Here is a 15304-nt window from a genome sequence, read left to right on the forward strand (position 1 = left end):
ACAAGGGTAAAATGCCAAAAGGAAACTTTTACAACAAGTGATCAATTAATTTGTAGTAATTATCAAAGGCAAAGAAATATTACTTTTTTGGAAGGAAGAAATTAATAATATTTATTCTATTCTCTTATTGTCTGAAAGTCATTAAGCTGATATAATTAAGCACAATTTTTTAAAAGACTTTGGAGGAAGGTAAATTTAATTTAATTGTCTCGAAAACATATTTTTCCCATGACATATTTTGTCTTGCAAGTGCATTACAGTATGACATGACAGCGTATCATAAGAATATGATAAATCATGACATAAAATAATTCTGTATAATGAAAAAGTTAAGAGGTTTTCAAAGCAAACTATATGTGAATACATTTTTTTCGTACTTGCGTCTAAAAATACTTTAAAATTTCGCCAACTTAGACCTGCTAAAAAAATCCCCCTGAATACAACCCAAATCCCCCTGAATTTTCAGCCTTTTGAACAAATCCCCCTGAATGGTCTCCAGAAAATATGGCATGTATGATATTATTAATTATTATTCTTGTTTAAAAGATTAGGGAGGTAACTCTTACCTCAACAAATGTAAATCCCCACCCCCTTTATAGAACAAGCAGGGAAACAGACTCTCCCCACCCCCATCCCTGTTAGAAATAAGGAAATTCTAGAGATGGCACAGTAAAGATGGTTCCAATAGTGGAGGAATGTAATGTACACGATCATCTCACTAGGTATATATAGAGTGCCATACAACAGAACTTTTCTAGTGTTTTTGAGTTTGAGCCCAATATGGTGTAGAGTGTGTGTGGGTAATCTCCATAGGTAGAACCTGGGACCAATAATACATGTAATCTTACTCCCAGGTAGAACGCATAAAAGAGTTAGTGGTTTTTTTTCAGTTTGAGACCGAAATTCACTTGTCTTTAAATGTACAGCAATGAAAATGCAGGAACTTAACACTTAACATAAAGATTGACATTTGTAAATAAGGAAATAAAAAAACAGAGCTCACAGTCTTAGATAAACACAAAATTAATTGGCAATTAATAAGAAAACACAAGTACCTGCACGTAATTACACTTATGTTAAAACCTTTACTGATTGCTAACTGTAGACAGGATCAAGAGATAACAAGCATCAGAATTATTTCAATATGTCATTCATGTTTCGTTCTAGAAATCAGTTTTATCTAAAATCCATTAAAGCATGGAAACAATTGTTGACATGTCCACCATTGTTGACGCTTAAATGTCACGTGACTAACATTTCCGGTTCCGCTAACATTTATCGAATTAATAATCGCTTTTGTATATGAAGTAGATAAATATTGGTCATATCGGCCCAGATGCAACTAGGTAACATCCAAGAATAAGCACAATAGAACAAATGTATACCCTAAGTCACTTTAAATAGATTTTAAATATAAATCCAATAAACGGTATTTTTGAATGACCTACGTTTAAAAATGTAAAGAGACGGTACTGAAAAACATTTAGTCAGTGTATGTCCGATTCGTACCACACATATAATATATGATATGCAATTTTTCAACGTGCCTTAGCATAGTATAAAACGAATATACACGTTCAAAAAGGCAAAACACAAAGCAAACAAAGCACACACATAAATAATTGCAGTATATAACGATTCATCGTATGTTTAACAATTTATGCCAATGTCCCCTTGCTTACAGATACATACGGTCAGTTGTACGAAAGAGAAAATACCATTAGCATAATTTTCTTATTTATTCATTTTCGGTCCTTCAAGAGACAGAACTTGATGCATATTTTTGACATATTAGTGGACTTCATCTGTGAATGTTGTCGGAATGAATATAGTTAAAAATACCACATCTCATTGCAATGAAAAAAAATCAAGCATATTTCATTTTAAATGTGTGCACGTCGTTTTCTGCTCCGTCATTACCAACGCTGCATAAAAACCGGCGAGCCTCAGACCAGAATTCAATGTGTACGCTGTTCGAATCCGTCGTTCAAATCCGTCGTTCGAATCCGCATTTTAAATCGGAAACCACACTCTTCGTAAATAAGAAAACAAAAACAACAGCAGGACACCGCATTACTAAGAAGACATATCATCCGATCGTTAAAAAGTTTTTTTTTCAAAGGTTGTTATTGTTGTTCACACCTACTGATACCAATGTTCGATATGCAATTGTCCAATGAACTTGCTTAATGATCGGACGCGCCAGCGGACGTGGACACATAAGACATATATCTAACAATATCTATTTAACTACGCGGACAGCAGACGTTAAAACCGAACCAGGTAAATACGATTTAACGGCGACTGGGTTTAGCTTGAAAAATATATAGAACTAGTGACAATAACTCTGGTTTATAAACCATAAATGAGCTAGAATGGAAATATAAAGCAGACATACGGAGAATGAAAGTTCTTTACCGTATCATGGCCGTATCAATAATTTATACTTGACTATTTATAGGTGCGTCATTTTCTATTTATATCTTTCACTGCGCACTATTGGTCAGCATACTAAGTAGTAGGTTTATATATGCAATAATGATTGTGAAATAGTGGGTGAGCCGTAGCGTTGTGGAATACTGATATCAATTTATCTTTCATCTGAGACTAAAGCAGCTGATCCCCGGCGTCGGGTGCAAGTCATTGTTCCGACGTCGGACCCGCATCGCTAACTTGATACTCATCCTTTTGCCTTTTTGCATATCAGGAAAACACAATTAGAGCATTTAGTGCGTGCAGACATAATGGCATACATACCACTACAGGTACTTGCTCGAATCTGCTCGCAGTAAATGATGATTTCTTTTTATACATTTATGTTTTTTTTTTACATTTTTGTTCACAACTCATGTATTTGATCTGAATAGATCACATGTGTTAAAATAACTAGTTTGCTGCATTGTCATGGTTTTACCCAGTTTACCCCACCAGCTAATCAAGGTGGCACTACATCATTTACACATACCAGACAAGGCTAGTTACCTGATCATGAGCTACTTTAGCAACATCAACCTTATGTTCGCATGTGGCAACTTCACAACAAACTGCTTACCAATCGAGAAAGGAATTGTAACAGTCTTCTTATTTGCCATGTGCATGAACATGATTATCAAAGCAGCAGAGATTGAATTAAAGAGGCCCACTTTCAAACACTGGGGTCCAGCTCCCATTAAACAGGGGATTCATGGATGACATGACGGTCACCACAGAAACCCATATCAAGGCAAGATGGATCATCAAAGCACTTGATGAAACTGTGTCATGGGCACGGATGCTGTTCTAACCAGTAATTTTAAGTCAAGGTGTCTGGTAGTAAGGAAAGGCAAGGTGACTGATAAGTTCAAGCTGCACATACAAGATGACGAAATCCCTTCACTTGTCAACAATTTACCCAGTCAAGTGTTTAGGGAAGTGGTTTGATTTCACACTAAGGACACTCGCAGCCAAGACAGGTTAAAACAACAGAAGAGGGGCTGAGGAAGATAGGCAAATCAGAACTGTCTGGAAAGTTCAAGACATGGATCCTCCAGTATGGTCTCTTTCCTAGACTCATCTGGCCATTAATGGTCAACGAAAGCCCCATCAGCACAATCGAAACATTGGATCAGTCAATTAGCAAGCATATGTGGATGTGCTTCGGACTTCCGCCTTCATTTACCAATATTGGCCTCTATGGCAAGTCAACAAAACTACAGATACCCATCAGCTCCCTCGTCGAGGAGTACAAGGTTGTTAAAACACGTCTGCTACTAACACCCAGAGACTCGAGAGATGGAAAGATTAGCGGGGCAGGAATGGAAGTTAGAATGAGAAGAAATGGTCAGTGAGCAAGGCTGTAGATCTGGCAAGCAGCCTTAAACACAAGGACATTGTTTGCACTACAAACAAGGGTAGAAGAGGTTTGGGAATCAGTCATTAGCAATGTTGGGAAAACTTTGATACTGTCGAGAAGAGAACAATGGCTCAGGGAGAAGTTCGGAGAGCAGAAGAAGAGGCACGGTCAGCAAAGGCGATACAACTTGGACCCCAGTGGAATTGGACGAAGCTGTAAAACTTACCTGAGAGGAAGATCACATGGCAGGGGCTGTGGAAGTATGAGTCACTTCAACTGAGTTTTCTTCTCAGGTCCTTGTATGACATGTTACCCACTCCAGCTAATCTGCAAGCAGTGGACGTTATCAGAAGACCCTTCCTTCTCTGTGTGTGAATATTTAGGATCGCTTCGGCATATACATCTTTTTGCCCAACAGCTCTTGCGCAAGGGCGGTATACATTGCGCCACGACCAGGTTCTAAGAGAAATGGCAAACACCTTAGAAAATGAGAGCAGGAAAGAGAGACCATTGAAACAGACAGGACCCCAGCGTTTAGCTTTGTTAGACAAAGGGAGAAGTAGCGAACAACATCAACGTATAGGGGCACCCGGAAAAAATCTTAAAACTGGGATTTGTTGGTAGACCTGGGGGAAAAGTTGAAGTTTCCCGAGGAGACTGGCCCATGCCAAACTTCGGCAAGACAGTTATTTGGTCGGTTGAAGAAGGGGAACTACCAAGACTTGGTAAACAAATGTAGAGAGAGGGGTTGGAACCGTGGAAGTTGGATGTGGAGGCTTTCCTTCACAGTCAGTGTGGAAAATGCTGGGAGCCGTGGACATCAAGGGACGAGCAAGATATACCGCCATCCACGCTCTTTGGAGAGCTGCAGAGAGAGCGTCCAGGTTACTCTGGCTATTACGCATGGAACCAACTTGGAAGCCAGCATAAATGAGCAAGTGACTGATCACTACTACCTGCCCCGTCATCTAGAGGGTGTACCGAGATTAGGGGCGAAATACCCACTGACAGACGGGCACTCGGTTGAATACGTTTATGTTAAGCAATACACTAATATTCACAACAGAATAAATATTGTATATATAAGACAATTTTTCATTGCAATAGAAATGTTGTCAAACATATTTTATTTTAAATGTTATGCACGTCGTTTTTGGCTCCGTCACTGCCAACAAAGCAGAAAAACTGAGCTTTAGACCAATATTCCATGTGTAGGCTGTTCGCATCCGTCGTCCGCAATCCCATTTTAAATCGGAAACCACACTCTCTATATGTAAGATAACAACAACAACAACTGAACATCATATTTATAAGTAGAAATATCAGCCGATAATCATAAGTTTGTTTTTTTCAAAGGGCGCACTTGTTTTCCACTCTTACCGATACAAATGTTTACTGATCGGACACGCAAGCGGACGCGGACACATGAAATATACCTAGTAGTATCTGATTGCGCGGACTGTGGATAGCTGACGTTTAATCCGAACCAGTTAAATACAGTTGAGTTTCAAGATTCAACGGTGGCTGGGTTTAGCTTGAAAAATATATAGAACTAGTGACAATAACTCTAGTTTATAAACCATAAATGAGCTAGAATGGAAATATAAAGCAGACATACGGAGAATGAAAGTTATTTACCGTATTATGGCCGTATCAATAATTTATACTTGACTATTGATAGAGTGCGTCATTTTCTATTTATATCTTTCACCATGCACTATTGATCAACATACTAAGTAGTAGGTTTATATATACAATAATGATTGTGAAACAGTGGGTGAGCCGTAGCGTTGTGGAATACTGATATCAATTTATCTTTCATCTGAGACTAAAGCAGCTGATCCCCGGCGTCGGGTGCAAGTCATTGTTCCGACGTCGGACCCGCATCGCTAACTTGATACTCATCCTTTTGCCTTTTTGCATATCAGAAAAACACAATTAGAGCATTTAGTGCGTGCAGACATAATGGCATACATACCACTACAGGTACTTGTTCGAATCTGCTCGCAGTAAATGATGATTTCTTTTATATAACTAACGTGTTTTTAAACATTTTTTATTCACAATTCATGTATTTGACCTGAAGATCACATTTATAAAGTTTAATATATTTAGCTGGATTGTCATTTTTTTACCCAGTTTTGTACTGCATACCAGACAACCGTCAAAACATGAATAAAAAACTCCATTATATATATTTGCAATGAAAACCTTAGTTACGAAATAAATGATTTGCTTACCTTTAGAGAATATAAGAGATAGATATTTAGCATGCGTTGCATTGGTCACATTCAAATATTAATTAACCTAAAATATAAGTTTATACATGGGATACTGGTTGTGAAATACCGGGTGAGCCGTTGCCAATGACTTCATCTGAGACCAAAACAGTTGATACCCAGCTCTAGGATAATCGATCGTCCTGGAGTCGGACCCACGGTCCTAACTCTACATACGTGTATATCCTTTTTTAACCCCGTCGAAAAGATAATGTGATTATACAACACACGCATTCTTTGCATGCCACATTAAATTTCTTTTAACGCATTTATCTGTTAAAGTATCAACATAGCTTTTGAGTTCGAACCCGCTGGTGTTTTACAATGCACATATCCGAGAAATGCAAAAATGATGAACAATGATCGACTTGAAGGATGGTCACAACAACATTTATTTTCAAAACTTTGAGCAACTGTACATGTATACAACTAGTTTGAGCATCCAGTGAATTAGGGTAACAATCAAAGTTGTAATTAACAACGAACTTTCAATATCCGCACATTGCTCTCAATAGTACTGTATTGCACGGTAATTTTGATAATATGAACAGAACAGATCATTTATTTACCAGAAGATCATAGACCCATGTGGCCGAATATCATACAAAAATATGTTACAAAACAATTACAACACCACGCTCTCGTGGTTGAAGTTATTGTGTTGCTTTATAAATGTTTCACTGTAATTTTAAGTCTGTGTGGATTTTCCTAGTTGTTTTGTTTGTAACCTTTTGTGAAACTGCAAACCATCATAATATGAAGAACATAAATATAGCATTTAATTTGTGGAACTTTTGTGAGTCTTTTACATCAAACAAGAGAAACTTCCAACGATGTCATAGTGTCGCCTAATGCCCAGCTTTTGATAGTAACAATGTCTTCCTTCTTGATATTGTCTTTTTCAAGCATGTGCAAAATAAACGAAACCCTGAAAAAGAAAAGAAGAAAAATACTAATATTGCGACCGGTCTTACTAAGCATGACACAGTTGGGAAGTTTATGTCGAACGTTATTGCTTAGATCGGGACTCAAATGTAACCATATATAATATAACTGACGATAGAAAAGTGATGATAGGACCATTTTCCTTTGTTGTGTATATATGGATTAGACTGAATTAAGCAGATTGTGTTACGTATTTATAATTTGAACGTAACTAGACAAAAGCTAAATTACCTTTCCGCAAGAGTTTCAGCTTGTATTCTGTGATCAATGTGTATACCTTCGGGAACAAATTGGTCCAGTAGGTGCAAATGCGTTCTCAGTGGCGGTGGATGTTTATGGTAAAATACTTGCAAAAGGGTCTCCCAATTACTGGGAAGAACAACAAAATAGCACTGAATATCTTCATGTTGTAGACATGAGAAGGCATTGTTAAGAAATTTAGTCACTTTCTTTCCCCAGCGGTTAGTCTGCAAAACAAATTATTCTCATTACTCCTGTTGTTACGTTTTTGGCCTAAGAAACAGAAACTGTTTTGTTTTGTTTTCTCAAGTGAGTATTACAGAGTTATTTCGTGCAAACTTGTAAAGGACTAGTTCTCCCCTGAAATCACTTTACTTATAACGAATAAGTTTGTTATTGATACGATATTTAAGTATTTTTGGTGAAACTAGGGCCTGGCAGTTGAGGATCTTTGTATTGCAAAGTCATTAGTCACAATATACTTCTAGGACTTGTGCGTAATGTAGTAAGTGCCGCTTCCTTCGGTGTTGGGAAATTGACATTTTGAAATTACTGTTGCTGCCATCGAACATACTCCGCCATCAATTGCATTCAGGATCCAAAGTTTGATAATTGCAGTTTTGTGAAAAGTGAAAAACTACAGAAACAAGCTCAGTACCAAACAGTTTAAGCTTTAAACATAAACCCGGTTTAATGGTACTGGGTAAACGCTAAAGACAATGAACACAAAAACAAAAAATCACAAACAAGAAACATAAAAGAATAGCACAAAACTCCACAAACAGCAAACAGTAAAATGTAAATTTACTGGTTTAAACCAGTTTACTTGCACAAACCTCACTCTTATCCCAACAATCCTAAAAAACGTAAAAGGTAAATCTTATCAAACTGTTTATTGTTAGCATCGGAAAGTCACATCAAGACTGCTAGTTCATACTTTTGATTTACTGTATGTCTCCTGGGATCTGTTTTCTAATACATTTACAAATACATGTAGTATGTGAGCCTGTAATAAATGAAACTTTACCTTTTCAAAAATGACGTGGAACAGGTGTATCCGAGTATATAATTCGTTCAGTTTATTGATTTTGTCCGTAAATGGATGCAAGTTTTCTGTCAGATTATTGGAAATGTCTTTTGCAATAGCATATAAGTGTTCTGATTTATTTGAATCGATTGCTAAATCTTCTAGAATTGATGCTGAACAGTCCATAATTTCCTGAAAGAGATTTGTAAACAGTGCACGTGTATAATATATGTTGTCATCTGTTTAATTATAATGAGTTAAATAACAAGAGGTATTTAAAAAAAAATAAAGGTTCTAAAATTAATACATTCGATAAAAGCCACTGAGTCGTTAACATTTATATTACAATATACAATTGTTTTCATTTGTATACTTATAACATACGCATGTGAAATAAATATTAAAAACTAAACCTTTGTCGGTCCAAGAATATCTGTTACAAATTGTTGCCTTAGTGAGTATGCTTCGCTAGCATTCGAACCATTTATCGTTAAATTTTCAGTCTGCTGAACCAACAGATCAATCGTTTCCAAAACCTGAAAAAAGAAGTTCTCAAATTTTTATATATGTAATCAAGGACAAACTCAGACAACAAAACCCTACCATGACTTTGTTTAATGTTACGAATTCAATGGAAATCACAGGAACGAGCTCAGCTGTTTACAAATATGCTTGTTTAAGACAACAAAAGCAAAACTTAAGTTGAACGTAAAAGACGCATGTGATATTACAAACAAGACCTAGCTATAGTTTATTGTATACTTATTTATTTTAGCTTAATTGTGAAACAGTTGAAGGCTTATATGAACCACTCTCGATTTTGTTTCCTAGGTAGAAAGTTAGAAACCGATACGAGTATCCTCTTTTGAGAGACCATGAGAAAATACCCCTGATTGAAATCGAACCCACAACCTATTGGTTGAAAAGCGGATACCTTTATAACTAGACCACGATAACTCCAAATAAATTGCTTTATCAACATTTAGTACAACATCATACCTCATTAGTATTATCATGGCAGTCTTTCAAAAGGCCGAACTTTCCAGCCATCTTTTGAACGTGATCAAACTTTTCTCCAACCATTATGTTAACTTGCTGTAGTCTTTCACAGTTAATTGAAAGCTCCTTCGCTGATTGCAAGATTACCTGTTTGTCTATTTTCATAAGAATTGGATCGAAGTCTGGGTGTTCTAATTTTTCTAATGTTTCCTGGTAGTCTTCTATTTTCTTTTCAATTTCGAGGTCACTGCAAGACATTTGGAAATGAAATACAACAAAGCAGCAAATATTTCCGCCATAAACAGATGAAAAATACTGATGTTATCTGTTTTGTTAAGGTAAGCTGAAAATAACTGTATCGTGTCCAGTCAATTATTCATAAAAAACTCATAGTCACAGAAACCATTAATATCAATTAACTTTAGAAGAAAGTTCTTCGCGCAAAACAGCACATTTAGAAGAAAGTTATTCGCGCAAAACAGCAAATTAAGACGTACCTGATGACATTATTAAATTTAAACACTTTATCTTCTACTCTTGACTCATCAAATTCTTGAAGAGTGGCAAAATCTACTTGCAGAGTCTGTAGGGTGTAAACAAGATTTGCTAGGCTGTACAACAAACCACCAGCCATTTTCAAAACCGGTATATACGTCTGAAAGGTAGAAACCAACCGTTACTATAAGCGCATTTCCCTTTCAGAATGCAATTCGTTTAAATATAAAAGGCTATAGGTGATACGTTGAATCATTTTCTATTATTTAGATGGATTATAGATCAATTATGTCAGAGTAAAAGGGGAAAAAAACATGCGTAAAACCTTATTAAAACCATTGAAAGAAGTACATGTATACATAAATGTTATTTTTATAATTTGCTGACATATATTTTATAAAAAGTCATTCATCATAATGCAATCTGGAAAATTAATAAAAGATAAAACCTTGTAAAATTCAATAGCTGCCCTGTGGTTGTATTTGAAAGAACCACCATAGTCCACAGTAAGCTGCTCCCTGTCGATGAAATTGTACAGTTCCTTTCGGGAGTCAACACGGATTATCTAAAATGACAAGTAGCACTCGTACAAACATTCACAAGGCTAGTTATATGTCACCAATATCATACACAACAGCGATAATACAGACACGGACTATACACGCCAAACACAAACAAAAACACTTTACTATTACAAAGGAAACTACACTGACAAGCACAGTACCTAAAGCTATAACGAAGAGGTTGTTAAGAGGCACACGGTGAAGGATAAACTGGCACAAAATGAGAGACAGACAACGTTGAAAACATCAATGCGGGTAGTTACAACCGCTGTGATGTCCGCAACGTCACTAAATTGAAATCAAAAGTCCATACATTATAAATGGACACTTACTTCATGTTGTAAAGTTGAACTTCCTGAAGGTCTGAACACTGACAACCCATTGCTAAATAGTTCCTTCCCCCTCGGTTTGACTAGGTAAACGGCCTTTATGCATCCACTTACGCTGGCCTGAAAAAAACAGCCTGCTGATCTACTGTCATATGCGATATGTGAAAGTTCTACACATTTACAGTATATAACAAAATGTTGAACGCAACCAGACAAGTCATACACTTGCATCGACCAGCAACAAACACTTACACAGCACAATGATAAATCAAAGGTTCTTTAAATTTGATCCCAGTCACATGGGCAAATTGGTCGCCGATATGACCTCTTCTTAAAAGTCTTTAGGATTTTGCTCTATGCGAACTTTCCCTCGTCACATCATCATCAATATAGCAGGGGAGTGACGATAATGATTGAAAGAGGACGTGCTAAGGCTGTGGAATTATTGATAGGGAAGGAGAGTGAGAGAGGGGATGAAAAAGAAAAGAATGAAGAGAGAATGGGGTGAAGAGAGGAGAGATGGTGGAAAGAGATACAGACGTAGTGGACAAAGAAACAACAGAAGATAGTATGTGAGAGAAAAGATGACGGACGGACGTTGGGGGTGAGGGTTTGGAAGAGAGAGGAAGATGTGTGGCTGAGGGTGTCATGGCTGTTAGAAGTTGTGAGGAAAGGATTGGAGGCAAAGGGAAAAAGAGGGTTGGGTGATAAATTCAATTAATCTGTTTAATTCGTTTTTTAATAAAAGTGGCTGAGAAGCTAAATATATTTTTAGATATATTTTTGACCTTGCAGAAACTAAACGAGAGACACGCAAAGCGACAAAACAACCAGGACAAACTAAAAATACATTAAAATATCGTTCTTAATTGACGTTGGGTGACCACTTTGGAACAACCAGCAAAAACAGGAGTTGACTCAAACCAAACAAACTACTCAGGTTAACTCAGTACATGTATATGTAACAGTTCAGTTCTAGCGATACAGATTTTTGTAGATGGTCCAAATTGGACTCTAACGTACTTTGTATTTGCTGGTGCATTCGACAGAATCATTCTACATGAAATTAATCAACAGAAAATTAAAAAGAAATCCTCAATTAGCATTGGCCCACATAACCCTCAAGTAAAAATGCTACCTTTTTACTACTGACACTTGTTGAACAAGTTAGTCTTGATGGAAAAACAAAATGACTAAAATATACTCTATAAAGCTACATTTTGGTGCATTTTCTGTCAATATATATTTACGTAAAATAAATCTTCTTTTTTTAAATCCCCGATTGGCATTGGCCCACATGAAATTACATACACCAAAGTGGTATATAAATATAATCAAACATTATACAATTTCAACTTTATGTTATAGTACCTGCAGTTCGTTCAACAAATCGGCTAGTTTGTTGATGCACTCCTCTGGCCAATCAGAAGTGATATCTGCAACAACAGACACCTTCTCGCCACGGACCATCTCGACAAGAACCTACAACAAATCAATGAGCCCAAAAAGATACATTGTAAAGAGTTTAAGAAATGTTTTAAATTGTTATGATTAATTTGTCACAAAATGCAAAACCACGGTAATGAAAAATTTGATTTTAAAACAAAAATATATATGTCTTTCATACTAACTACAAAGGCATGAACATTCATCTCCAAAATATTAGTACATGTATTCAATTGATTCAACTCGATATCATCATAAATTCTGTAACCGACATAATTGATATGCTACCAGGCCTGCAACTAAAACAATGTATGGTTTTAGTCGTTTTAGGATAAATGTTTAACACCAATATCACCTATCAAATACGAAGATGAAAATAACGACGAGAAAGTAGTATTCTTACAAAATACCTGTAAGTACTGCAGCACGTCACGCGCTAGGTAAATGTCCAAGAGGTCTGCAGCGTCTGGTGGAAACGTTATCAGTGGAGAACCGTACTTGCACCTACCTCCTGAAGTTTAAGGCATTTTGTAAAGTAATTACTATATATATATATACAGTACTGCAGTATGTCCCGGGCTGAATAAATTAACAAAAGGTCTGCAGTGTCTGGTGTAAACGTGTTCAGCGGTGAACCGGACTTGCACATACCTTCTAAATATTGAAGCTTAAGGATTTAAGGATACGAGTATACACGGACCTATACACCATGGTTTATAGGTCCATGGTGTATATGTCTAAAGCGAATATATAAAAACTATCAGTACTGCAGTAAGTCGCCGTCTATGTAAATGACCAGGAAATCTGCAGCGTCTGGTTCAAACGTGATCAGCGGGAAACCAGACTTGCTCCACCCTCCTGAAGATTAAGGATATGAGTTTAAAGTAATACAGGAGAAACAATAAGTCCTGCAGCATATATTTATAACAGAAACAATTAGAACTGCAGCACGCCGGCTGTTGAAATGTCAATGAGGTCTGCGGAATCTGGCTGGAAGGAAATCAGAGTTGCGCTCGCCGTTTAAGGATATACGTATAGGATCGAAACTACAGGGACAAACCCAGTAGTCATAATTTAATCAACTTTGAGCCTATTTTGTGGCACAAAGAACCAAAAACAAACGACAGCAAAAAAGAAACGTGGCACGACGATGAATAATTAATAAATCTTCGAAAAATTTCTTTCACATACGTGTGCACTATATTAAAAAGTAATCGTAATTATTATTATTATTATTATTATTATTATTATCATTAATTATTATTTATTATTATTATTATTATTATTATTATTATTATTATTATTATTATTATTTATTTATTTATTATTATTATTATTATTATTATTATTATTATTATTATTATTATTATTATAAATTATTATTATTATTATTATTATTATTATTATTATTATTATTTCTATTATTATTATTATTATTAGTAGTAGTGGTAGGTAGTAGTAGTAGTAGTAGTAGTAGTAGTAGTAGTAGTAGTAGTAGTAGTAGTAGTAGTAGTAGTAGTAGTAGTAGTAGTAGTAGTAGTAGTAGTAGTAGTTATTATTATTATTATTATTATTATTATTATTATTATTATTATTATTATTATTATTATTATTATTATTATATCAATGAGATGAATGATAAAAATTACCTGATAGTATAACAAGACCGGATTCAAGCACAATTTCATTCACATTCTCCATTTCTTTTCACTGAATTTAAATATTAGTTCATACATCGATAAAATACTTCTTTGGGCTCAATGACCATGCTTATTTCAATCTCGATTAAGATTTACATAAATATTTGTATTTATCCTTGCTAATGCGATATAAACACAGTTCAATACATATAATGATCACAACCACTGTATTATACGGAGGGTTACTCGTTTTTTTAAGTACATTATTATACAAATCCAATAGTTTTCATTTGTCATATGTAGTTTCATTAATTGTATTAGTTCAACCTGGGAATTAAGCTCCAACGCGGCTTATCGTTACTGAAAATGTCCTTTAAAGATGCACTCTTACTCCCAAATAAGATGTAACACAATTAATATAAATGCATTAATTTACCGCAAAGGATGAATTAAAATCGAAAATAATGGTTCTTATGAAGGATACCGTGTTTAATATGAAAAAGATGTGCAGAAAACACGATATATCTACATTATGAGACGATAGTTGATCACTGTAAATTTTTAGGACCCACCAGTCATTTAATATGTGTGCGTTTTCAGCGATTAAATATACGGTGACAGTCTTATCAGTAATGAACATTTTCCATAAATGCATTATTTAGTAAGTATTTAAAGGGTTATTACTCAAAATGTATGTGTTTTATACATGTGTATGTATCGATTTTAAATACGGGTGTCACTTTTAGTTTTTATTCCCTGTATACTATATGTAGCTTTAAAGCTGCACTCTCACAGATTTACCATTTTAACAACTTTTTTTTATTTTTTGTCTTGGAAAGAGCAAATGTTTGCGTTAATATCTGCAAACCAACGATATAAGATTGCTGACAAAAAGTCAGATCGTAGATTGTCATATTTCCGTTCGAAAATTAATGTTTTATGGCCTAAACGGTTTAAGAAAAATGCATAAAACAGCAGTTTTTGAACTTAAATATAAAAAAACATCAATTTTGAGTGATGCACCTTTAACTTCTTACTAAATAATGCATTTACGGAAAATATTAATTAAAGAAAACAAGATGATAAGCGCATATTTATAGCTGAAAACGCAAAATATTAAATGATTGGTGAGTGCTTAAAGATTTACTGTGATCTACTATAGTATCAAGGTAGAAATACGATGTTTTCTGCACCTTTCTTTTAAATTACGCTCGGTATCTTTTATAAGAACAATTGTTTTCGACATTTATTCATCCTTAAGTATATCGGAACAATTGTATTGATTGTAGTAAATCGAATTTGAGGGTGAGAGTGTACATGTATCTTTAATGATATACATTGCTAGTTTATGCAATTGATGTCAGAAATAAGCATCAATTGCACAAACTAGCTTTGTATATCACTAGAGCTTCTAAAACAAGAGACAATATCATTAATACTGTACAGTCAAACATATTTTGTAATGGACTTCCTTATCTACTGTAGATTTTGACATTTTGCGCATTAGAA

At 35.3% G+C, this 15304-nt stretch overlaps 2 protein-coding genes across 7 annotated transcripts in view; both read right to left on the reverse strand.

Moving 5' to 3' along the window:
* The window catches only part of LOC128231131 (uncharacterized), a 74125-nt gene extending 72917 nt beyond the window's left edge, over nt 1-1208 (reverse strand). For all 5 annotated transcript variants that reach the window (XM_052943559.1, XM_052943561.1, XM_052943558.1 and 2 more), the window contains exon 1: nt 1056-1208. The gene's annotated coding sequence lies outside the window, so the exon portion shown is untranslated. The remainder of the gene's footprint in view (nt 1-1055) is intronic.
* A 5584-nt stretch (nt 1209-6792) lies between these two features.
* On the reverse strand, nt 6793-13908 carry LOC128230191 (triple functional domain protein-like). 2 transcript variants are annotated; one of them, XM_052942254.1, is made up of 12 exons: nt 13805-13908; nt 12923-13013; nt 12566-12666; nt 12081-12191; nt 10713-10829; nt 10266-10382; nt 9820-9977; nt 9323-9569; nt 8737-8859; nt 8324-8515; nt 7288-7523; nt 6793-7039 (listed from the first exon to the last, which is right to left on the reverse strand). In XM_052942254.1, the coding sequence occupies exons 4-12, from the start codon at nt 12177-12179 to the stop codon at nt 6922-6924; spliced, it is 1407 nt and encodes a 468-aa protein (XP_052798214.1). In that variant the 5' UTR covers nt 12180-12191; nt 12566-12666; nt 12923-13013; nt 13805-13908; the 3' UTR covers nt 6793-6921. The 2 variants fall into 2 exon arrangements, with proteins under 2 accessions (XP_052798214.1, XP_052798213.1); XM_052942253.1 differs by lacking the exon at nt 12923-13013 and having other exon boundaries at nt 13805-13871.
* Between the last annotated feature and the right edge of the window lie 1396 nt (nt 13909-15304).

The sequence above is a fragment of the Mya arenaria genome, chromosome 4 (assembly GCF_026914265.1).
Source record: "Mya arenaria isolate MELC-2E11 chromosome 4, ASM2691426v1".
NCBI lineage: Eukaryota > Metazoa > Mollusca > Bivalvia > Myida > Myidae > Mya > Mya arenaria.

Coding starts and splice junctions, on each gene's coding strand:
- LOC128230191 (XM_052942253.1), bottom strand. CDS start 13,856: ATGGAGAATGTGAATGAAATTGTGCTTGAATCCGGTCTTGTTATACTA. Junction 10,830..12,080: donor ATTTGTTGAACGAACTGCAG/GTACTATAACAT, acceptor TGTTTTTTTCAG/GCCAGCGTAAGTGGATGCAT. Junction 9,978..10,265: donor CAGCTATTGAATTTTACAAG/GTTTTATCTTTT, acceptor TCTACCTTTCAG/ACGTATATACCGGTTTTGAA.